Source organism: Drosophila rhopaloa, unplaced genomic scaffold (genome assembly GCF_018152115.1).
Source record: "Drosophila rhopaloa isolate 14029-0021.01 unplaced genomic scaffold, ASM1815211v1 contig_155, whole genome shotgun sequence".
Classification (NCBI taxonomy): Eukaryota; Metazoa; Arthropoda; class Insecta; order Diptera; family Drosophilidae; genus Drosophila; species Drosophila rhopaloa.
In genome coordinates this window covers 9,870,702-9,895,976 of record NW_025335034.1, presented here as the reverse complement: position 1 = coordinate 9,895,976, position 25,275 = coordinate 9,870,702, and the positions used below count along the sequence as shown (strand labels likewise).

At 41.0% G+C, this 25,275-nt stretch overlaps 1 protein-coding gene across 5 annotated transcripts in view; it reads right to left on the bottom strand.

Annotated features, from left to right (window-relative positions):
* Window positions 1-6,163: 6,163 nt before the first annotated feature.
* LOC108053091 (neuroligin-3) overlaps window positions 6,164-25,275 on the bottom strand; it is a 45,295-nt gene continuing 26,183 nt past the window's right edge. For all 5 annotated transcript variants that reach the window (XM_017135668.2, XM_017135669.2, XM_017135671.2 and 2 more), the window contains 4 exons: window positions 15,061-15,250; window positions 10,023-10,174; window positions 9,248-9,363; window positions 6,164-9,136 (listed from right to left, as the gene is read on the bottom strand). In XM_017135668.2, coding sequence (XP_016991157.2) covers window positions 7,146-9,136; window positions 9,248-9,363; window positions 10,023-10,174; window positions 15,061-15,250 — 2,449 coding nt within the window. In that variant the 3' untranslated portion in view covers window positions 6,164-7,145. The remainder of the gene's footprint in view (window positions 9,137-9,247; window positions 9,364-10,022; window positions 10,175-15,060; window positions 15,251-25,275) is intronic.

The following is a 25,275-nucleotide window of genomic DNA, read 5'->3' as shown; positions in this document are numbered from 1 at the left end:
CTTTCAGAGGGAAAAAGGGGTGGAGTGCGTGGAAGGAAGCCAAAGACTTCCTCGCCAAATTAGCGACAAATGTGTGGCAGCCGGTTGGGGGCGTGGCAGGGGGTGGGGCAGACAACGACCCAAATTGCAAATTGCACCAAACTTGAACGAAAGTGGGGCAACGATGGCGACAACGAGCGCGACGATGGCCGCTTTGTCTGCGTAAGTTGGTAATAAGCAAATTAAATGCCAAGGGAACGCGGGCCGGCGAAGTAGGCAACAATAAAAATCCAGCGACTGCCAATGCGAACGGAGTGACTTGGCGCATTAACACCCTGATGCCGCCACATGCCGCCAGCAGCCACATGCCCCAATGTACAGTAGCCAAAACATACAAAATAGCCGAGATTAACCTATTTTTTGCATTATCAGTGTTTAATAGCACATAACTCTTTTTGAACATTTTTGTCAAAAGGCTTAATGTATTTAGAAGCATCTGTATCAATGATGTTTATCCATTTAGAAAAGCATTTGGGTAAGGATCACTTTATCAATTAATTACATAATTACATATGTCATAATGTGAGATCTGCCAGTAGATCTTTAAATTATGATAAAAGAAATATAAATAAATATTATTCGAGAAACCTTCTAAACTATTTATAATTATTTTAAGTCATTGAAAATATATGGCGTCAATTCAAAGTATATTTGTGCTCCATAGAAATAAATTATAGGTATAAGGTAATTAAAAAAAAAAATCAACCTTTCTAAAATAGTTAATATGTACGAAATTTTAAATTCCCATCGATCAACGCCATTATAATATCTTTACCAGACTAGTCTTAAACAATTTTCCATGAAGGTTTTGTATTTAATAAATTAGCCACATTTACCACAGTGCTGGTGCAAGTCACGTCCTGCAAAGTTTACTGCGCTTTTCTACACTTTTGTTTACTTTAAAAGGATCTTAAGCGCAGTTTTCCTTCAGTCCTCACTATGTTTTTTTCTCGTAATTGCAGTTTTGCTTTCGTTTTCCCAAGAAAAATATTTATGATAGAGGAGAAGCGAGGGAACAAAATATGAAAACAACAAAAGTCATAAAATATATATAAATAAAATGCGCTCCCCCATAAATCTCATACGTGTGAGTGTCCATGTGGGCGTTAGTGTTTGTGCGAGGGGGGTTTCGGTTCGTGCGTGCTGACTTGCCAAAGATCCTGGCTGAACAACAACAACAGTTCTTCAGAATGAAATTTATGAATTTAATAAAAGGAAAACTATGAAAGAAGTAAATGCAAATGGGACACTTGTTTACATACAAGAGCTTTGCAATGTGTTTCTGCCGACAAAAAGGCATTTATTTTATGCGCACAATTTTATTTATTTAAATTTATTATAAAAAAGCGGATATTGTAAAGTGCTCATCAGCTAATTCGACTACACCATACTTGCAAATAAAAGTAATAAGAGTCATTTACATGTTTCTCCATCTTTAGAGCGAAGTATTATTTTGCATTGCACTAACTAATTTACATAAACAGCTGAATTTAATATTATGCCGATGTAGTTTTATGTCCCATTGAACTCGACCACAGAACAAACAAATAAAAAACGGATAGGACTAATTAAAAAAATATGTTTACTAAGAGAAAATGCCACAAAAAATGTATTTAATTAAATCTTTATATTATTATTATTTTGCCCCGTGCTAGGCGATGTCTGTTCATTTGCGAATTTATATTCATTGAGGTTTTCGATGCGAGTAATTTGCATTTAACACATGCACACACGGATACAAATTCGACCGCAAAATTACATTTAATTCTCGTAGCACGAAATTATCAACCAGCAAATCCGTTTATGCACTTGATGTCCTTAATGACTTTTGTTGTTCCTATTCCTGTTGCTGTTTTCAGTTGTGTATTCACCAAATACAATTAACTAAACATTTTTTGTTTGTTTAGAAAATTAAATTTAAGATCTGGTTCGTCGTTATTTTTGCTCAAAGGTATGATAGTACTATTTACCGGCAAATAATATTTACATAAAAATAAAATAACATTTGTCTATGTATTCGAAGAATACCCGTGTACATTGGCGTGACCAAAAACACAATATTTTTATACTCACGGTTTGAATATGTAACACAGTTAAACAACTGAAATGATTTTTATCCACTTTTTTTGGTCAGAGCAATAGTTATATTTCGTAACATTTAAACGTTTTATGCGCAATAAACTACAATAATTGTTGGGCTTTGAATGATTCACCATTGTTCATGTCCGCATGCGTTTGTGTAATTTGGCACCTTTTAAATTATTAAAATTTTCATTATAAAGTCAAACAAGCGACATATATGAAAAAGGAAGGAAATAACGAAACATAATTTGCATATTGGTTTATTTGCTGTCGCTGTTTTTGTTTCTGTTTGCGTTCACTTTGCCGGTTGCGACTCGTTTGTTCGAATTTGCATTGTTGTGGAATGTTTAACCAGTTTATTGTTCAGGGCTAGTGAGTCGAAGACTTGTGTGCAGTAGCTATGTGACAAATACAACTGTGGAATATATAATTGATCGTAGGTATAATAATAATAATAATTACAAAGGTCATTAATTAGTCATGAAGCACTTAAGCTGCTTAATTACAATAAAAAATCTTTAGTAATTTAAAACCGTATGCAGGTTATGTTAGACATGTCGCTCTTAATTAGCGTTAATTAAAAAAGATTTAATATGTACACAGTAATCCGTTTCGTATCCAATTTGAATTAAGCCCCGTGAAATAAAGAGCATTGCCGTATTTTGTTTTTTCCATGGCCTTCCTGACATATCTTTCCATTCCAGACTTTTCTTCATCCTTTTTGGCCTCCTCCATTTAACCAGAAAGTAGGGAAAGTCCCCGAACAGTAAATCAAATCAGAGACCAGAACGCTATAGTGGTATTAATGCATGAATCCTTCCCCGTCTCAGTACTTGTGCCTACACTCTCGTTATTTACGACTCTCCCGCCCTCAAAATATTTAACTTTAATATACTCTTGAGTTACTCTAATTTGTGGTTGTCAGCAAATTTTGGACTACCGTACTGGTGGGGAAAATCTGCTTTGGGAATTTAATTTCTCTTATTTCTTTTTTGCTGTTTGCTTGTGGCTGTGTTGCCTGGGAACTTTGATTTGTAGGTCTTAGCTATTCGGCTTCTGCGGTTTTCCATGGTTGTTTATGAATTATTCAAAAGAAGAAAACCGAGACAGGAGATAAAATGTACTAAATTGATTCGAAGGGTTAATATTTAATAGAGTTGAAGTGTTTTTAACATTTGGTAAAGTAATTAAGAACAGACAGAAGATTTGTTGCCTTTCCATTGCCAATGTGTTTTTTAAGAATTTCATTACATGCACATCAAACTAAAAACTTCCATTTAGCACTTTGCAACTCGCCACAAAAGTTGGGTTGAGTTTATTCAATTCAAATACCATTTTATACACTTTGTACTTCACTGGCAAAACTTAAAGACTGGTCAGGAGGAATTTCTCTCGGCGAAAGAAAGCACCAACGATACATAGGCGAAAGAATAAACTTGAGCAAAGTAACGCCTGAGGAAAATTACGAAAAACTGGCCACAGCAATTTGATAGATGGGAACGGAAAACCGAAGGAAAACTGGTGAAAACCATCATCATATTTCTGATTCTGTCGAGCAGAAAACAAATGTCAACACATACAGCATATCAAGTTGCCCAGATGTTCATTATATCAATTCTTGGGCTTCAGTTAGATCAAAAGACTCTTATTAAACTGTTTTCCCAAGGCTTTGTGCTGCCCAATTAGTTTGGTCCGACAGGGTATTTTCTCATAATTAACGAACCTTTTGCCAACAAAATGAGTGACAACAAATCTTCCTGAAAGAAAGGCCAACATAAATCCGAAATGAATACGTAAGAACAATCAATTGGGTCAAGCAATTTAATTACAAATTTTCAAGGGGCTCTGGGGGAAAAAATTTCTGTTAGTCCTGTTTATGACGAATATTTTCATTTTCACCGTCGCAGTGATAAACTTTCTGCGTAACCTGCGTAAAAAGTAACAACAACTCGAAGCAAAACCATTTGCATAAGGGGCCAGGCAGAAACGACACAATAACTCAATTCGCAGCACAAAACCAAAAAACACCACTGAAGAAAAAAACCAAATGGGCCACAAAGGGAATAAGGCATAAAAGCCGTCGCAAAAACTTTTCTGCCAAGGCAGTAAATCCTGCAGGATATGGCCCTAAGCTTAGCAACACAACGCACAACTATTCTCTGGTGTCGAGGGGAACGACAACTTTGATGTCCTGGCCGGGAGGGGATCCGAGTTCAGGCAAGTGGAGAAGAGTTAACAACTATTCACGAAACGCCAAATATTTGAAATATGTGTAGCAACAGAAATGTTGACATTTGAACTGATTTCCAGGCAGACTCCATCTCCCTGCCGAGTGTTTCTCTACGATACACTCAGAAAATTGTATCTAGAAATTGGAAGTATTGCTCAATAAAAAATAACGAGTTACAGCTATAAATGTATTTTTTAAATACTAAAATATTTTATTTCAACGTATTTCGTGGATTGTTTAAGGTCAAATACTAAGCGAGCAAATACATTTCCGTATTAATCAAAATATTTAATATACTTATAGAAAAGTTATTTCTTAAATTGGAGAAACGGAGAAAAGGAGAAACGGTAAAGTCGAGTGCCCCGACTATTAGATACCGTTTACTTAGCTAACCAATTTCAAAATAAATATGCCCCCATTTCGAGAATTTTAGGTCACCACAAGCTCTTCCGCTCTCTGATATATATGAACTACTTTTCTCAAATATGCAGTGACGTCATATTCAACACTAAATATATCCTATAACTTCTAAAGAAAAAATTGGAAAATTGTTGGTGTGTCAATTGCCCATATAAGTTTTTTTTGCGGTTTTGCCATATACCGCCCAATAAGCGACCTCTACCAGGTCCCTAAAGAGTTTTTCGCCTTGGGGGTGTTAGTGTGACAATGTTTAGAAATATACAAGAGAGAACGCTATTGTCGAGTGCCTCGACTATTAGATCCCCTTTACTCAGCTAAACAACTTAATATAAATATGCGCTATTGTATTGCGCCATCTACCCCAAGACATTAGTACCACGGGCCATGAAAGGCGGAAATGTAGGCGCTAGCCAGGCTTAAGCGTTTAATGGGTTTTTGAGCGTTAGAGTGGGCGTGGCAAACGTATATTAGGTATTGACGAAACAAATACATATCAATTAAAATTTTCATAATAGCATCAAAACTTTGGCCACAGCTTGTGGCTTGTGGGCGTCAGAGGGGGCGTGGCACCATTTTGAAACCAACTTGCGCTGCGTAGGAACTCCTAAAATCTACATGCAAAATGCCAATCTTTTAGCTTTTATAGTTTCCGAGATCTCAGCGTTCATACGGACAGACAGACGGACATGGGTAGATCGACTCGGCTAATGATCCTGAACAAGAATATATATACTTTATAGGGTCGGAAACGCTTCCTTCTACCTGTTACATACTTTTGCACGAATACAATATACCCTTTTACTCTACGAGTAACGGGTATAACTAGCGCTACATAAGAAGACCTGGAATCCAATCCCCAAATCATAGACATGGCTTGATCGGCTCTATCAATAATATAAACTTTCTTCTACCTGTTGTATACTGTCCATCAAATACAATATATCCTACGATATAAATTGTATTTATGATCTAATTTAAGTGAAATATTAATTTAACTAGAAAGTTACATTTTCAGCCATAATTATTTGAATAATTTTCCGTATTAAAAAAAGGAGCAATTTGCTTTACACAAGTTGTACTTTTTTTCTGAGTGATATAAAAACGTTGGGGCAAATTAAGTTAGCGACAGTGCGAAATTGCTTTGCCCGGAGAGTATTGGCAACCAAAATGATAAAGAAAACAGAAGCCGAACCATAAAAGCGGAGAAGAAATGTTCGTAAGTAGCATTTGTTTGGTAAATTGGCGGCAACAATAGTTGACACAACTTCTGGCAAGCGAGTGGCAAAATTCAAGGCATTCTTATTGGCAATTTCTGCTGAAGCAATTTCATCTGTCGGTTGTCATGGGAATAAATGTTAAATCAGCCACATACAAAATGCTTTTATCGTGTGATTTTTTTATTCCACTATATTTTTGAGTAAGTGTTTATGTGTTTATGTAAGCATATGGTTAAACTAACATTAAATATAAAGGACTTAATTATTTATCTTATAATACTTGACATTCGGATTTCAGTACAATTCAAAAACCGTTTTGTTTGTCCCTGTTTTCTTTGGATTTAATTATCAGTAACGATAAACTGACATCCTCAAAATATTTAGCTTTTGTTTAAAACTATTAATATTCATCTAGCGATATTTGTAAATACTGTTGCTAATATTGGCATACTTTGCATAACATAAAAAGCAGCTGAAACTATTGGTGAAACCCATTTTATATTTACTTCTAAATTTAGATATTTTCAAAATTTTGCCTTCACCTTAAGAATTATTTATTTTGCCAAGACAAAACATTAATTTATGTATACATTCTCCTTTCGTTTTATGTACAAACTAATATGCTTAACTGAGCTTAAATTAACAAAATATATTTTTCAAAATGACCAATCGATTATATTGGTATCTAAGTTGATAAAAGTTTAGGAAAATGGACATCAAACTACTTAATGTGTTTTGTAAATAGTTACAAGCAACTCGTTAAAGCGGTAATATTCTCAAGAAAATTAGTTTTCTTTACGGGAATCGCTGCTTATATTGATATGGCGAACCTTCGCTGTAATCTCTAGGGAAACCTCCACTGCAATTTTCCTAACTAATTTACGCCGGCAGAAAGTTTCCTGGAAACTCTGCAGAAAAGCTAGAAGGCCACAGTCGGAGTTCTAACCACGAGCAATGCCGCCAAGTCAAAGATAAACTTTACACCAAAATGTATTATTAAATTTACGCAGGCCCCATAAAATTCCGGGCCAGAGGAAACCAGCGAGATGGGATGCCGACAACGATTGTTGGCGACTTGGCAGGCAGCTGTCTGTCGCCGCATTGCGGGCTCGGCGGGAGGTCCTGAAGGACTTCTTGGCAGCCGCTCCCTGGTGTTTCTATATATTGGTCGTAATACTTCTGCCGGGCGGCGGCTGGAACTGCAGCAGCTCGGTGCGTACGGTTCCAGTCGACGAGGAGGAGGACGAGTCGGTGGTCGAGGCCTGGGATGCCGACGAACCCGATGATATTGTGGAGTCGGTTCGCTGCTGGCATCCCAGGGGATTTGCGGTGCTTTCCGTTGCCGTGGCCGTACCCGTTGCCATTGCTGTCTGCAAATCCTTGCCGGAAGCCTGCCGTTGCAATTGAGGTATGCGGCTTGCTGCGGCCGGTGCTGTTGCTCCAGGAGGCTCCCCAGCTGCTCCTCCCGGAAGGGAATCGGCCTGCTTGGTGGGTCTGGGGATGAGGGAGGTCCTCGAGGGCGACTTCATGGGCTGCGCGTACAAATCGCCGTTGGGCGCGGCCCAGCTGCAACTTGCAGGACTGGCCTTGATTGCGTAAATGCACTCGGTCCGCTCGCCCTGAGGGGGCGTGGTCTCGTGGGCCGGGGGCACCGACTCGAAGGACTGAAAGGATCCGCTGAGCGCCGTCATCGCTGCCGCCTCCTGCATTCTCTTGGCTCGTTTCAGACTGGAGGCCGGCGACTTGGGCACAATGGGTCCCACGATGAGAGTGTTCTGAGAGATTTGGGGCTCCTTCAGGTCCTCGTCCTCGGCCCCACAGTCCCTGGCCACCTGCAGGGGGGAGGTGGTCACATTGCTGCTGTCCCTCCGCCTCCTGCCCAAAGTGTTGCTAATGGTTCTCGGCGGCGGCAGAGGGGCGTTGAAGTTCTGCGGCGGCAGGGAGTTGCGCTTGTAGCTGCTGCCAGCCAAGTCCTGTTCCGTGGGCAGGACCTTGGGACAGTTGCGCTGCCGCAGAAGCGCTAGCTGCTGGGCGGCTGTTAGCGGAATGACCGCCAGGCCGTCCGAATCGTCCCTGCTCGTCACGTTGATGTCCACGTCGTCGGCATGGACGAAGCTGGTGACCTGCTCGTCGGCCGCCAGGATCATGTCCACCGGATCGGAGTGGGGGTGCGGGTGCTCCCTCAGCGGATGCTGCTGCTGGAGGATGTCGTCACTGGGTTCGGTGAGTGCCGAGTGCTGCCTCTGCAACAACATCTCGTAGTGCTGCGGCTCGTGCATGTGCTGCGGGATGAGCAACGCCGCATCGGCCACCTCTATATCCTGGCAAATGATCAGCCGGCCATCGGAAAACAGGGGCTGGGGAGGGGGCGTGGCCGTGTTGAAGCTACCCGACTTCGGGGCCTCCTGGCCGGACATCCACTCGCAGACCTTGGTGTGGGTGTCCACCGTGGAGCAGCTGAGTGACCTCTGACCCGTCTTGATGGCCTCGTAGGTGTTTGACTTCCTGCTCATTTCCAGGACAAAGCTGTCGTCTCCGTCGCGGGACTTGCTGCACCTCTTCAGCTCCTCATCGTTGGCCCCATCGTAGCTGAGGATGGTTCCGCCCAACTTGGGAGCGGGGAAGGGCAGGGCCTTAGCCCTTCGGCGGCGCTGACGCAAGAGGAAGGTTCCGTAAATCAACAGATTGAGAACTATAATTATGGTTATTAGGGCGATCAGGAGCTGCGTCGTGGCCTCCGATTTGGCCACCGTCTCGGGCGGCGACTGCTGCCGAGCCTCTCCGCTCTCCAGTGGATTTGTGGAGGTCACCGAGTCCTCGAAGTCACTCCCTCCCTGCACCTTGTGGACATGTCCGAAAGTGGGCGGGGCATTGTACATGTTCTCCGCCGCCGCCTCCGTGGACTCGCCACTCTGAGTCGGGCCTGCGAGACTGGGCTCCTGGAGAAGCAGCTTCAGCGTCCGCACCGGGTCCTCCGCTCCGTGGTCCCTGGGCCCGTACTTGCTCATGTGGCCCGTAATCACCTCCTGACCGGGGCCGTGCAGCTGCTCCTGGATGGCCGCAATCTGGTTCAGCTCGTCGGGCAGCTCTTTGTTCCAGAAATTCATGTAAATCTGACGGTACTTGTAGCCCACCGTCGGCGGAATACCTGCATAAAAAAAGGGGAACAAATAATCAAGGGCTCGCAGTAAAGAAAAATTAATAAGTAATTGCTCTTCAGGGTATTGAAGATTATGGGTACTAAATGTCAAATACTCACCAATGTTAAGGTATGCCTGAGCCCTCCTATTAAACTCCGGCCAGTCCAGATCGTAGCGATCCCACTCGAGGGCATGTGAGTTGAGGAAGGTACCCTTCCATGGTGCTTTCGGGTTGCTGCAAAAACATCAAGGCAACCGATAAGAATTTGTGGCAACGGATGTGCTATCGTCTATTTCACATTCATGCCCCCGCTGGCCCAGAAAAAAATCTCATTTTATCGACATAATCCGGCCATTCATTTGCTCATTTAAATGACATGGTTATGGCCAATAACCACACTCTCTGGCAGCCGAATGCCAAAACGTCCTGCTAACGATCTCTGATTTCAGTTTTGATTGCCGAACCCATTTCCATTTTTTGTTCGGCCTGTACTTTTATCCCAGAGCGGTGGCCACTTCAACTAATAATATTTGCATGTGCCGCCACCCGATCCGGCTGCTGTGGAATAATAATAAAAGCGGCAGTAAAAATTCTATTCATTTCGCTGTCCAAGCGTTGCAGATTGCAAAACGTGCCGCAGTCGAAGGCAAAGCCAATGCCAAACCAAAGCCACCAGTCGTAACCATTCCAGAACTCATGAATATCCCACACTGCATCCGCATCCGCATCCGCATCCGCATTTGCATGCAGAACTGTGACTCTTCGTGTTGATGTTGATGACCCCCCGCTGTCTCGTCCCCCACTTTCGAAATCCAACAACTCTCTGCTAACTTTCTCCAAATGCACTTTCCACATCCGCTTTTTGGCCTGCAAGTCCGGCAGCCAGTACTCACCCGGTCTTTACGAAATTCGTCCAATATGCCATTACCGCCTCGGATAGCAGCTTTTCCTGCACCGTGTAGTTGCCGCTGGGAAAAGGACCTGCGGGAGCCAAAGGAGCCCCGAAGACGAACGCCAATTCCTCGCCCATAATGCTATGCGGTAACTGTAAGTGAAGTATACATATATCACAGTGCAGCAGTGTCAGTAAATCAAGCCGGTAAGGGAATACTCTTAAACGCGGACTATTTAATAAAAAAAATGCAGATAAATGCGAGCTTCAGGATCGGGATTCCATTAAATTCGAGTTATATTAAATAGTTTGGGGCATATCGGTTGGGTATTAGATGATAAGACAAGCTAGGACACATTCAGAATGAACCAATATATCAATTATATTTAAGGAATAAACATTTTCAGTATCTAAAGCATCTAAAACTAAGTAAAGTAAATATTTCAGTCTACTTTTTTAATAACAATGAATTTTAATTTTCTAATAAGCAAACATTTCGAATACAATGTAAAATCACATATTTTATTGGAATCGGCCTTCCATATTTTATTGGAATCTCTGATTTGTGGTTTAAACTTCCTAATGTTTTCAACCTTCGTCACAAAGTTTATGTACCTCCGGGCAAAATTTAATGCGGTTGGAGCTCGGTGAGGCGGAGATCGGGTGTGAAATGTTTTCAGCAGTATTTTAACGGCTCTTTTTGGCCATTGTGACCAACCGGCATCAATCTTCTTAGACGGCCTGCATAAATATTTAGCTAGCCGAAGACATGCCAAAAGCGTGCGATGGAAATCGAGGACGAAAATGGGACCGCCAGAGGGAGTCGCTGAATGTAAGTAGGTAATAAAGCCAAGTTTTTATTGTTGCCATGAAAAATGTAACAAAGTCACAAAGCATTTCTGTCTGAGCACATCAAAATGGCACTGTCCCGGAGCTGCTGACTGTTCTTTTGGTCTTTGTACGATGTCCTCTGCGCCGCTGAAATCTTTTATGGCATTTATGAATGATGAATTTCGCTTTTGATTTTCTTGTTGCAACTGGGTGAGAATTTGATGAAACGGGTAAAAGAAATTCAATTTCGCTTCTCGATGGCAAGGCTTAGCCTAAGCTTTTTGTTGAGCGTTCTGTGATGAATACGGTTCAATGGCCCTATAACAAAATCAAAGCGAATCTTAAAGGTTTTTTACGATTGAAATTGATGCGGCAGACTGGCGTATGTTTATTTTAACGGTTGAAATTTTGTTGACATTCCAGGAATAAGGACAGCGGAATATTGTCATATCAATCAAATGGAGTGCTTGCTGGCGGCAAATATTTTTCTAATATTTGTTCAAGTGAAAAATGTAAATTGTCCAATAACACACATTTTACTGCAAATGTTGACATAAAACCTAACCATTTTAATTAAACACTTTCGCTTAAATTCTGTTCAATCAGAATTAGTCCGCGATACGAATGCATAATTAAAGCTTGTTCATAAATTGGCCGAAATAATTTATGTATTTATTCCATTGGCCGAAACGTGGGCACTTCCTGTAACAAATTATCTTTATTGGCCAACGATTCTTGCTTTAAAGTTGCGAAATAAAAAATTACCGGAGCGGAGGCGGAAATTCAATTTGGAATAAATGCGTAACTTTCGTAATTTATGCTTCTGCGTTTGCCCACTCTTAAACTGGCTCTTTGTGCCCACGGCAACGGAAGCAACAATTTGACTTAGCGCCATTTGTCGTAATAAACCTAATGGAGTTAATGGCACTCGCAGCGTGTAAAATTTCCAAAAATATTTTCCCCGAATTGGCTTAGGCAAAACGCTTTACGGTGGGACTAAGGATTCGAAACCTGAGGCAATATTGTTGGCGTGAATTGCCGAGGGGATGAAAATTCCTTGCCGCACAATTTGCTCTCATCTTTTTATAATTTTATTGGATTATACAAGAGTTGGGGCGGGCCAGGTCTATTTAATTTGGTATTTTTGTGTGTCGGTAATTAAATATTTCCCCACACAACATTTTGCCCAAAAAATACGCTATACATTGGCCACGTTTTTCAGTACTTGCCAAACACTCGAGATGCAAAAACCTTTTTGCGGACTTCGGTCGGAAACTTTCAACCACGCACCAAAATAAAAACTTTAGTTACAGTCATATTTATTTTATTTTCATAAATTTCTTTTCCTTCCTCAACCATTTCGCATTCTTATCAGAAGGAGAAAGTGGGAGGTGGGCCAAATGCCCAAATAGTCGACGAAAAAACTTTGGCCATGAAAAAGAAAGCGACCAGACGGGACATACTTCAAATGTTTTTTATTTGTGCGGCTTTTGCGGAGATTCTTGGGATGCTGACCGCGTTTGAATGCGATGATAATGACGTTTGTCTATGTGGGTCTGTGTGCGCGTGAGCACTGGGGAAAATGCTAAATTTAATATGGAAAACTTATTAAACTGTCCTCAAGCCGAAGTCGTTTTCATCTCTTTTCCCTCGATTATGCCTAAATAAATTGGAACTTGTTTTGCCAAAGTTTTCGCCTCGCTGAGTTTATTGCTCAGCTTGGGAAATTAGAAAAGGAGAATAGAAAAATCTCCAAAGCCCCATTTTTTTCCAATTCCCATGTTGTTTATTTTTGTTTTGTCTTCGGAATTGAATTCAATTAGGCCGTTCTTTACGCACAGTTCTCATTTGGCCTGAATTATCTGTTCTTAGAAAAGTACTTGATGTTTAAGAATTTAACAACGCTTGGAGCCAAAGCTCCGTAGAAATCAAGTCGTGGGCCCATTTTAGGGATGATATTTCCAGCAATAAACTTTGGTTTTCTGTTATTTAAAGGTAAACCTTTGAAGGGATTAGTTTGAAATTCTGAAATTTACAGATATATTTTTCGTTTCAAATTAATTTGACGCTTTTTTTACTTGGTTCTCATTGGCATTGTAAAGTAGTTCTGCCATATTTCTGGGATTAAATCAATTAAGCCATACTTTAAGCTCGGTCCCCATTTTGCTTGAATTATCTATGCTTGGAATAATTTTCGCTATTTTGAACAATCGTCCTGAGGCGCATTTCCATCTCAGTGGAATGGCCGGACTCTTAAAGCCAAGTACGTAAGTAGTCTCTTTTGGCCCGTTTTGAGGCTGAGGCAAACAGGCAAGACATGTGCCAAAAAGTTTCACAATAAGCCCGCGGCCCAAGGCAGATAGTCAAAGCAGCTGGGGGGTGGGGGCGGAGGCGGGGCAGTCTGCTGAGTGGGCGTGGTCCAAGTCAGTGAGTGGCTGACGCTTGAGATGGAGTGCAGAAGCGCAGTTTATGCACAAATTCATTCGCATTCAGTCGAGTTTTCTTGGCTTCGGCCCTGAGAAACGGAGAGTGCGGCAACAGCAAGATGTTGGTTGGTATAAATAAAATAAGAGCCGGAATGGTCTGCGATTGTGTGGGCCTTAAGTTGTCTGACTGTTTGCCTGCCAGGGCCGCCAACGATACACCCCAAAATACACAGAAAACGAGTAGGTTGCGTTGGCGACAGCCAGCGATAATTTGTAGGCACGCCGGAATATCCTTGGGATCCGCTTTTCATGTTTAAGGCCTCACGAGCAGCATGAAATATTTAACTGAATTTTATTTTCGCAATTTATTCGCAACTAATGCGATGGCTGGGTGCTGAACCCGGCCATATATCAGGCGGCATAAACATGTTCTTTTGTGTGATTTGGCTACTTTCAGTCGATGGCAACCGCTGGCAATTTATCAGACTCATTTTCATACTTTAATTGCGGGCTTTTAACAAGTTGCTGTACCCCGCTTGCCACAAGCTGTTGTCGCATCCAAAAGGCCATGATCCCGAGCGGTTCATCTATTTGCAGTTGCAGTTTGTTTTATGGCCAACTGCCCCGCAACTGTGGCCATAAAAATTCGCTTAGCGCAAGGCTAGAAGTTGCCAAAAACATAATATGAAATAACAACTTTCCGCGTGGCGGAGGAAGTGTCTCTTTTGTTTTGGATCCCTGTTTGAGTTGTTTTCAAATTCATTATTTCTGAATGGGTTGTTTGTGGAAGTTTTGTCTCCGTCTGCTAAGCAATGTCTGTTTTGCCAATGGTTTTCTTAAATTTCCCGCAAAGGCATAGGCGAAGCTCTAAGGACCCTAACCGAGGGGAAAACAGCGAGAAGATGAAAGGATTCCCTCGGAAACTTACCCATTCCAAGCGTCCAGAACTTTATATTTGCTTATCAATCCAATCATCTTAATTACAAATCAATATGCCCATTTGACAGTAGAGTAGCGGAGGTCCGAGGCCAAGACAGCTTCAGACAACACAAAGCTATCTCTGCGAGGCAATCAGTAACAAATCCATAAGCATGACAAAGCCATAAAAACCGGCAACCTAACCAAGTCGGAGGAACGAGGACAAAGATAGCCATAACCAAAGCCAAAATCCTTCTCCGCCCCTTGAAAGTGACCCCTCCTCGGACACAAATGAACCCTAAGTCAAACGGATGCCGTCTGCTTAGCGAAAGGGCACTAGCTAAACTTGTCTGGCGATGTTTTTGTTTTGACTTCTCTCCATTTTCAGCTGCACCAGAAAAAATTAAACCGAAATTTCTTATTTATCAGTGAAGACATGCTTTTACTTTTCATCCTAATTTTGTAAAATAGACATATTCCGTGGTACATTGCTCTATTCTTTTCTCTGTGTAGATATTTAGCAATTTCTGTTGCTACGGGGTTCAATGTCTTCAGAGCGATCATTTCCCAATGGCAGCTGCAAACTCGCGAATTGTTTTGGCCAAAAAGCCAAAAACAAGCACCGTCAGCCATGGATGAAGTGAACTTAACAGCCCAGTGCCACAAACTTTTCAGCGTTATTGTTCCATTATTGGATGGACAATCCGGGAGCGGAAAGGGAGGGATCGAGTACATTATGGAAACTCATTAGATGCCAACTCATGCTGGGTTCATTCGGTCCGCACCGCGAGCGTTTAATTTAAATGCGCTGTAGAGTATGTAATTGGAATCGCCATTCGGGCATTGAGGAGGGCTAATACTTACGTGGGCATACGGTCCCGTCGCGCTGTTATGGCCGAATACGTACATATAATTGCGCCGATTGACATCCGCGTGGAACATCCCCGTCTGCAGCAGCGGACCCACAACTCGGGCATCGGACAGTATGTCCAGGACCACGTCACGATGCTCCAAATTAGTGGCCTTAATCGGATTGTTGTACATGTCCTGGTATCTGCAAAGAGTGGGAGGGAGACCGTAAGTGTGCGGCACGAAACAAGCGGAACATCATCGCAGCGTGGCGTATGCGTAATGTGCATTGTTAACATTTGGTGCTCACTGTGGCTGTGGCCATGGGTGTGCGTGTGTTACCCGTTTTGTGTATTTACTCTCGGTACGTTAAGCTTAATTACGCGGTTGCCTTTTGTGTGGAGCACTCCCAGTGGGACACTCCCAGTCAACAATGAGAGACTAATGCCAAAAATCGTGAATAAACAAAAAAAAAAGTTTCTCTGATTGTAATTGATTTTTGTGCGAGATTTGCACTGCTAGCCCACAACCATTAAATGTAATCGCCGAAATCGTTTCTATTGAGCAATTCTTTGGTCACTTTTACCTGTTACTTAAGGGTAAAGTTATTCCGTAACAAAAGTATACCGCATTAAAATAACTCATCTACACAGCTTTATTAAAAAATAAAAAGGAAATCTTTTAAGTTGCTGTAATAAAAGTAATCAAAAAGCTTTCCCAAACATTCAATGTATTAATTACTTTTAAATATACATATTCAAGAAATGCTTTCGCATGATTTTGCATGCCTTACGATTATGAAAAAGTATTGTGATTGAGTGCCTTTATTTGTCCGTTTTTTATTATATGGTTTTAAAGAAATACACAATGAGATACATAATAATAATATCAAGATTAAAAAAAGAAACAACAAAAGCAAACCATTTTGGTTGGTAAGACTGCTGTTAAACTTTCAACGTCTGTGAAAACTTAGCGCTTTTGGGAATGCTTTAACTTGTCTTTAATAGCTTTTTAAAAAGTTTTTTATATGTCAAACCACCCAAAAAAACTTAACTAAAAGCAGTTTGATTTTTTTTCTCACCTTATTAAAAGAAAAAGTTTTCCTGCATACTTTTATGTGATTAATTTGATTTGTCATTGCTAATATACAAATTTAAAAAACCGCGTACAAATAATTCAACGCCCAGGTACCTTTATCAAAATTGTTCCCTGTACTTCTTTTCTTAAATAAATTTGTTGCTCTCCTGTTCCACATTAGATAAATCGGCATGCTTCTGGTTAAGTCCATCCCAGCATGAAATTATTATGGCGCAGCGGGAAAGACACGGAGTCTGGAAAATATACAGAAATCCCTCTGTGGCTGCCTTGTGTTCATGTCAAGCACAACACTTGGCCTTTTGCGAGCAGCTGTTGAAGCAGGTACAACATGCCACAGGACACACACTCACTCCAGGGCATCTGTACACCGAGTTTTTCAACGTCTTGGCATGGCCTAATGTGCAAATAAATAGAGCCATATTTTCCACATTTTCGTACGGGTGTACTTAGTTTTCCTTTGCTGCCTGGCTTGTCTGCTTGTATTTTGTGTGCCATGTTATGCATTTTATTGTCGGCTACTTAAGTTATGCACTTTGACCTCTATTCGGGCAGCACCAGCACAGTCGACCCCCCGCGAAGAAGCCTCGAGCCAAGGAAAGTCAGCGCACGGCGGGGAGTACGGTGCCACTCATGAGTGTATGGCCCAAGGTGGCTCGCAAGTCGCCTTTCGTTTGCTGTACTTGCTGCTGTCATGCTGGATTTACAGGACCTATTTACAGCAGCGGTCAAAAATCTCGCATACACGGGTTCTTTTAACCAGTAATGTTAGTAGTTTAAATTGAAAATTATTGATGTCAACTTGAATGGATGATTTTTTTGTGGAAATCGGAGGAATATTTCATCCATATCGTATATCTGAACACTGAGCCTCTTTCTGTTGAAAACATTTTTAAGGAAAAACATTTCGAGATATTTTGACCTACAATTCGGGCTGCATGCGTTTCTGTTGCCGTCGTCGGAGACACATGTTTGCATTGGAACCCTAGTCGGAATCAGAGTCGAAGCAGCTCAGCTTCGCTTTATATTTATTTGGGGTTTCTATTATGTAATCCCATATAGTTGAACAGACGCTTAGAGCGTTATGCCGGCGGTCTCCGATCCGAATAAGCAATAAATAAAATGTGAGCTTAAAGTGTATTCAAAAATTGAGAGAAAATCTCCTTCCGAAAGTAAAGTTTAAAACTGATTGTGGAATGGAATGAACATGTGTTAAGGTTCCCGCAGCTGCTCAAAGCTTTGATCTTATTATTCTCCGCACGGTGGCATTATTATAATCTCATCGAAAAGCCCGCACCAACAACCGACTTAATTAAAAGTGCATACAAGCCATGATAATTCCGTTTGAGATGGGGCGGATAAACTTTTTAGCTGTCCATTGAGAAAACCGTAAAAATGTGTCATTGCATTTATAATTTGGAAATCACGCGAAATGCAAAAACAAACAAAAAGGCGAGCAAACAAATTTCGAATGCCACCAGACCAGCACAAATGCTTAATTAAAAGTTGGACGAATGTGCATTGGGGAAATCCCATAAAAAACATGGAATAACCCGAACGTGTGGTGCTGTTGGCAAGGAAACAAGATTAAAGTGCCCCACAAACAAACAATAAGTGGAACAATTCCGAGACTAACGCCAGCCGAAAGTTTCGTGAACGAGACCAGTGCCGCCAACAATATAATTAAATATATACGTGTGTATTTAGACGACAATGTTATACGCACCGCAAGACGACCCACAAAAGCGACCAAACACACTCAAAAGTAACCGCACAACTCTCGAAACACCAATACACATGCAGTCGCTCTGGCATTGGCACTCCCACGCACACACACAAACGCCCCCAAAAAATGGCCACCGGAAATATGCACAACAAACACTCGAAAGTATGCAGTGGAAAGCACACACAACAAAACCAGAAACAAATAGCAGGTGGAAGAGGTGAACAAAAGCGATGAGCGTCATTTGCTTGCTGCAGTGCCACGCCCACTTGGACGGCCCTCCTCCTTTGCGAACATCGAGTGGAGACGAAGAAATGACCATTCAGGGAACACACAAAAGTGTGATCCAATTTGGCAGTACAGTTCAAATTTGGTATTTCATTTCTAGCTTCACACGTTTATTTGAAATGGAGAAATTCTCTTATCAAATATTTATAACCTGAAATAAAATGCAGAATAGAAAGTATTCTTGGGTAAAACTGTTGTTTATAAAGTTAATTGATTTAAATAACTTTAAGACAAAAGCTTTGTTTTGTTCTTACAAAATTACGATCATTTGAATAATGAATAATAATCTCCTTGCAAAGATACTAAAACTTTCAGCAGCGAATAGAAAACAATAACTTGTACCTTACTTGTCCGAAGTTATCTTAATCAGAAAGAGGCTTATGGTTCTGAAAAAGAAATAAACGTCATGAATTAAAATAAAGAACAAGGGAAATTAGCGCCCTAACTCTTTGTGGCTAACCACACGAAGAACGTTCTCCCCTAACCTGGTCGCACAGTGTAGGTTGCTGACTTCCGCTGCTCGTTTTTGGAGCGTGAAGCAACACTCACATTTAATTTCCGAGGAGCGTATGTGACACTTTAAATATTTCCGCACTCAAACAAACACTTCTCCGCCAGAAACACACACTCGCAAACAGACTCAGAGTCGGATGCGGATGCGGATGCGGAGATACAGATTCAGACAGAGACAGAGGAGGAGACTGAGACAGGCGGAGGTGTTCGCCGTACTTCTGTCCGCTGTGTCTGATTCTGATCTCCGTCTGCCTCCCGAGGGTGCACAGTTTTCTAGTGCCCTAGATTTTTGGCAGCTGCAGAGCTGTAATGAATTTGTTGAGGAGTTTGCTAATGAAGTGCGACGGGTCTTTCGAATAAAATGCAATTTGACTTTAAATTGCATTAAGCGGGAATTACATGGAATCAGAATGTGCCCCTAATGGCATTCAAACGAGTGGACAATTATCCCAGTATTTTCATTCACTTGGTAAAGCTTGGTCTTTAATGACGGTAAAACATTTGAATATACCCCTGGCACATATAGTTGAGTTAACTTTAAGTGGGCCCACCCTCAAATATTTAAAGCACCGGCTCAAATCACAGTGTGTCCTAGGCGATATGCCTGTAGACACACCAAGTAAAGCGAAACAACTCGTGCCTCAAATACCCGTGCACATATAGACACGGATGCGGACCACTAACTGGCGTTAATGCCCGACTTCTGCGGTGGATCGGAGTGCGACGCGGGGAATAGTGTGGTTCATGAACCCCACTTAACGTGGATACAACGAGGGTGTCCCATTAAGTGTTCACCCGCTGCCAGGCTAAGCAGTCAAGGCACTGGAGGACGTGTGTGCCCTGGAAACTGCTGCCGGTTCCTTCAATCAGGGCCTCAATGATTGAGGGAGTATGCCCCCGGCAGTGACGGGAATGGATACTGGATATTGTTATCTAGGCCCAGGCCATGGTAAAAGCTAATAAATATTCAAAGGCAACATAAAAAGAAATATGCATATTGTATTTATTACAAAAAGAAGAATATAAATTATAAGCGTAGCCAACACTCACTACTCAAATGTGAATCATGCATAGAAATTTGAAATGATACTTGCCCACCACAAATATTATAAGTAAGCACTTCTTTTTAGAATTTCTTAAAACAAACAAGATGTTTCGATTCTATATGACTGTGGTGGCATGGGTTTTTAAAAATTTATAAATTAAGAAAACATTTTTATTGGCCTCTTGTCCACCAAATACCGGAATTTTTCCATTATTTATTTCAGGCAGTTTACTGCCTTCAAATGTATTTAATTTTCAGGTACGAAAATTTACCACTAATACACTAGTCGACCTGGTAATTGTTGAATTTAACAATTCACAGTATTTGGTAATATGCCAGATTTCAATTATTTATTGCGCCCACGTGGACTTACAACAATTTCTGGTCAGTGCGGAATATAATATAATATATTGCGTATACGCCACCCGCTCCGCCCAAAAACTGTTTACCGAAATTGCTTTGCCACATACTGCGGCCGCTTTGTGTGCTAGTATGGGTGTCGGAGTGTTTGTTGTGGATGAGCACATGAACGCCACAGGCCCACACCCACCGACACACAGGCCTCAACGCTGACAAACGATTATGAATAACTGCAACACGCCGGGCAAATGCGACCACTCATGATGGCGAGGCGAACGGGGAAAATATCTCAGCAGGATTTTCAGGGCGCGTGTGTGCGAATATTTATGCCGCTCACAATGCAATAAGCACCATTTTATTACACTTCAGCATCTACACTGAGCACCAAAGTTGGGCTGAGTTTGGTGAGCAGCGGGTGCGAAAAGTGGTCTGCGTGTCGAAGGCACGGAAAAGTAAAACAAGTGATTTAAATATTCTGCTGAGCTCTTAGTGCTCATTGAAAGGGAAAATATATAAAATGGCTGGGTTAACTATATTTTCTGAAAGGGCAGGAGTAAGAAAATACATATTATTGATAAGAACAACATTTTCTAGTAAAATCATTCAGTTCTGACGACTGCAACTATAATCATTTTACACTAAATTCAGTTTAGATGCTGCAACCGAAATACAGTTAAAATACAAACTTTTAAACGAAATACTACAGTAAAATGAACGATACTTAAGTAAAATTGTTACTATTCGTCAATGATATCAAAGAGACTAAAACTTTGAACTTTTTAACTTGGAAACGTAACCTTAAAGCTTATATAAACTATGTACGGCAATCTCCACAATTAAACTGCCTGAAAATGTTATAAATTTACTCAAGTGGCGATGAATGAAATTTCCTCTCAAAATGTTAGCAATTTTCATATTTCCCCAGCAAAGAAAATCACTGAAATATGCAAAGTACATAATGGCATGGGTTTGAGAACGGCGCTCCGGTCGGTTGCATAATCGAAAGTTCTCCAAAATGCATGCCAGCGGCAGATCGGCCCGAAAGGGGCGTGGTCAGCGGGGGGAGGTACGTGAACATGGTGGCCATCAGAGGATGGCCCAAAACAATCGCTGGCAGGATTGAGTTTGAGCTCGCGTACACACAAGAGGAGTGGCAAAAAGCACGCATGTAATTTATGATGTTTCAGCGTGTAAACAACACGTTCCGAGCCGTCGAAAAAAAAGAAAGCTGAAAACAGGGGGGAACGTACATCTGCACTAGTTGCAGCAGCAAGTAATTTACGAGAGAAGTTTGGCAAATAAAACGGGAGCAACTGGTTCAAGATGCTGCCGCTGGGGATACATGGATATGGATATGGATACGAGTGGGAGCAGCTGGAAACGAAATGCAAATTTAGCGAAAAGCGTACGGGGTAACAGCAGACAATGCCATTTAAAAGTTTATGGCTTTTGCATCGCCCTCCCACACGCCCACAAAGGCCACGCCCACATCATTGTCCTCGCAATAAGCGTTCCGTAATCGGTGTTGGAAAGTCAGCTACTAAAGCCATAGTTAAATACGAAAATATTTATAGCCATAAAGGAGCATCAAGAGAATAACCTTTTTTTTTTTTTTTTTGCAGAAGGGCAAAAGACGCGATTTATTCTATTACGCATTTTATACAATTTTAAGCTCATCGGGAGACGAATAAAAGTAAATTTATTTTGATCGTCGTTTAAAGGAAACCTATTTAAATTAAAGAAAATTGTAAAAATGTTAAACTCAAATAAAAGGATAACAAATGCAAATTTTCTTTTAACTTATTCTGTATAAACAAAGAAATAAGAAAACTTCGGCTAGCGGAAGTTCATATACCCTTAGAGTTTGAATTTTTGGCCACTATTTATTTATTCCTTCAATCTCTATTGATAAGTTTTCTAAATATGCTCTCTCTCGCTTGGGCTTGGCTGCCTATTCCGATTATATTTATTATGACTGTTTATTATAAAATTTAGAATCCATAACTCAAGCCGTATAATTAAGTGACGACTACATATAAATATGTTGGATAAGATCGAAGCTATATCGTATTTTCTATTATATTCAGATATTTTCTATGGATGATCGTCAGATTTTTTATACCCTTGCAGAGGGTATTATAATTTTGGTCAAAAGTGTGCAACGCAGTGAAGGAGACATCTCCGACCCTATAAAGTATATATATTCTTGATCAGGATCACCTCCTGAGTTGATATAGCCATGTCCGTCTGTCCGTCTGTCCGTCTGTCCGTCTGTCTGTCCGTCTGTCTGTCTGTTTCTACGCGAACTAGTCTCTCAGTTTTAAAGCTATCGAATTGAAACTTTGCACACACCCTTCTTTCCTTTGCACGCAGTATATATGTCGGAACGGCCGGGATCGGCCGACTATATCCTATAGCTGCCATATAACTGATTGATCGGAAATGCCATAACTTTCGTGTTTGTAAAGTTAGGAAGTTGGGATTTTCTATGGGTTTTATATTTGGCCAATCAATCCGACCTACCAAATTTCATAAGGATCGGCCGACTATATCCTATAGCTGCCATATAACTGATTGATCGGAAATGCCATAACTTTGGTGTTTGTAAAGTTAGGAAGTTGGTATTTTCTATGGGTTTTATATTTGGCCAATCAATCCGACCTACCAAATTTCATAAGGATCGGCCGACTATATCCTATAGCTGCCATATAACTGATTGATCGGAAATGCCTTAACTTTGGTGTTTGTAAAGTTAGGAAGTTGGGATTTTCTATGGGTTTTATTTTTAGCCAAACAATCCGACCTACCAAACTTCATAAGGATCGGCCGACTATATCCTATAGCTGCCATATAACTGAACGATTGGAAATGCCATAACTTTGGTGTTTTTAAAGTTAGAAAGTTGGGATTTTTTATGAGTATTAAGATGCATCATATGAATAATTTTGGAGACTATAATTTACAGAGTATTCTGCAAGGGTATATCAACTTCGGCTCCGCCCGAAGTTAGCTTTCCTTTCTTGTTTAAAAATAAAACTGTAAGTCTATAATCGTAATAAAGATCTCCTCGGAATATTTCTAAACATGTTTAAAACAAAGAAGTTCTGTAGATTTGCATGTTATTTTCATATTTTGTTCTAGCTTTCTAAGCTAAAGCAGTAATCTATAATTTTGTGACTATTGTGAAATAACTGTATGAATAGCTCACAGCACTGCCCATAATTTATTCGAGTTCCTGCGGCACTGCCCGAGGAATATAAATTCAGTGGTTCGAACTCACGAACAAGCGCTGTGTGACAGCAAGGAACGCCGAGCTGGCCCGAGGGTTGCCTTGCATATTTTTGTAAATAATATTATAATAAATAAGTTTATGATATTAAGCGTCTGCTGGCGAACCCCCGGCATTGTTGACTGCCCCACGGGCATTGTTATCTATGGACGCGTGTCTGGCGCGGTTTCATTGCGGAGTAAACAACTTTTGTGGCCAGCCGGGTAATTAAGGAGCCCGCTCAACGTTGCGGTTTATAAATGGCTGAAATTAAAACGACAATATAAAGCTGTCAGCGACACTTTGAGTTGGGTCAATTGTGTCTCGGACAGATAAGCCAGGGATTAAGCGACTAAGCAACAGTTTACAAACCGGGAAGACGACTAGGAACAAAATGGCGAAGGGGCGAGACAATAAAACTCAACAAAAGTGAGGCGACAGGGATTTATTCTGTACAAATGAATATTCAATTTAATTACACAGCAGATGCATTTGATTTGCTTTTCTCATCTCACAATCGGCAAACAAATTAAAGTGCCAGTAAATTCAATTTGATTGCACAATAGCAGAGTTAAAGTCCTTAGGAATTAGATTACACCTGCAATTTCCCTAGCAAGTTGGGAAATATCTTGGGGTAAAAATAAAAATGACCCAAGTTTAAGCATTTGTGCTCTAGTTTCTGTGTAAATAGTACAAGTGCCACAGACTTAAATCCTTGCGGAAAGTCGTCTGTGGCCTAAAGTACAAGATACGGATACAGCACTAAATAAATGCCTTCTCACTCCGACGGTTTTCCCCTCCTAGCCCCAAAAAACAACTAGAAACTGGTAGACATTTTCGATGGGGCCATAAATCCCAACCGGCTGAGCGAATGTGTGTCAGCTTGCTAAAAAGGACAAGTAGAATGCTCCGGTAATGCCGAAATAGCCAATTTCATGGCTAGTGTAAATCAAATACACCTGCAATTAGGCCCACACATCGGAGAAACACACCTGAAAGTTCACCTGAGGAGCGGACAAAGCTATTTAGACAATGGCCCCAGGAAACCATTTTTGGCAATTCTGGCAACTCATTAACATGCAGCCCTCAACCTACACCGAAAATTATTTATGCTCTGTACTCAGCCAAAACTAGTTCGACATTATAGTCTACATGCTCTCGATCATTAAAGACTGTGTTTTACAAATACATTTTTGAATACTCTAAGAACTTAAAGAGTTTTAAGAGAACAATAAAATAAACATGTGTAGATATAAATTTTCCGAATTGTTTCTTAAGTTATCTTAAAGGGAAAAAACGTCTAAGTATGACCAAAAATAAGAGTAATGTGTTTAAGTATTAAAGTATAACGACGGATTTCGCTATGGCAAAAACATTTTTTGGGACAAATTATGAACATGTATAGTCTTGTCTTGCTAAACATTTTTGTGACAGTTTTAGGTATATTCTATTTACAGTTTTTTTATTAATCCGAAGAATAGTAATTTTTAAGCAAAATAATTGTTAAAGAAATTATATTTAATTTATAAAAATAATAAAGCAACGCTTTTGTGGCTCTGTACTTCTGCTCCTCCTTGTCTGTCTTGTTGTTGTTCGACGTTGTAGTAGCTAATTTTTAGGGCCCACAGGTGGACCGGGGGACCAGGTCTATTTCCCTCCAGTGTTGCAGAATCTTTAACTGTATCTGACCAGCCATTAAACGCAGCCATGGAAACACGCGTTGGGCATGCTAAAAGGGGTCATGTAACAGGTCGCTCCGATCCCCTCTGAAAACCTTGGCGGCATGAAAACGCCAGCCATAAACCAAAAACTGTTGGAGGAGGCGCTATCCCAAAAGTTTAGAGCCCTGGCTAAAACTTGCGGCACTGCAGCAGATAAAATGGCCCAGCAAAAGAGGATATGCACATAGAAAAAAGTGCATTCGAGGGTCCTTTGCAA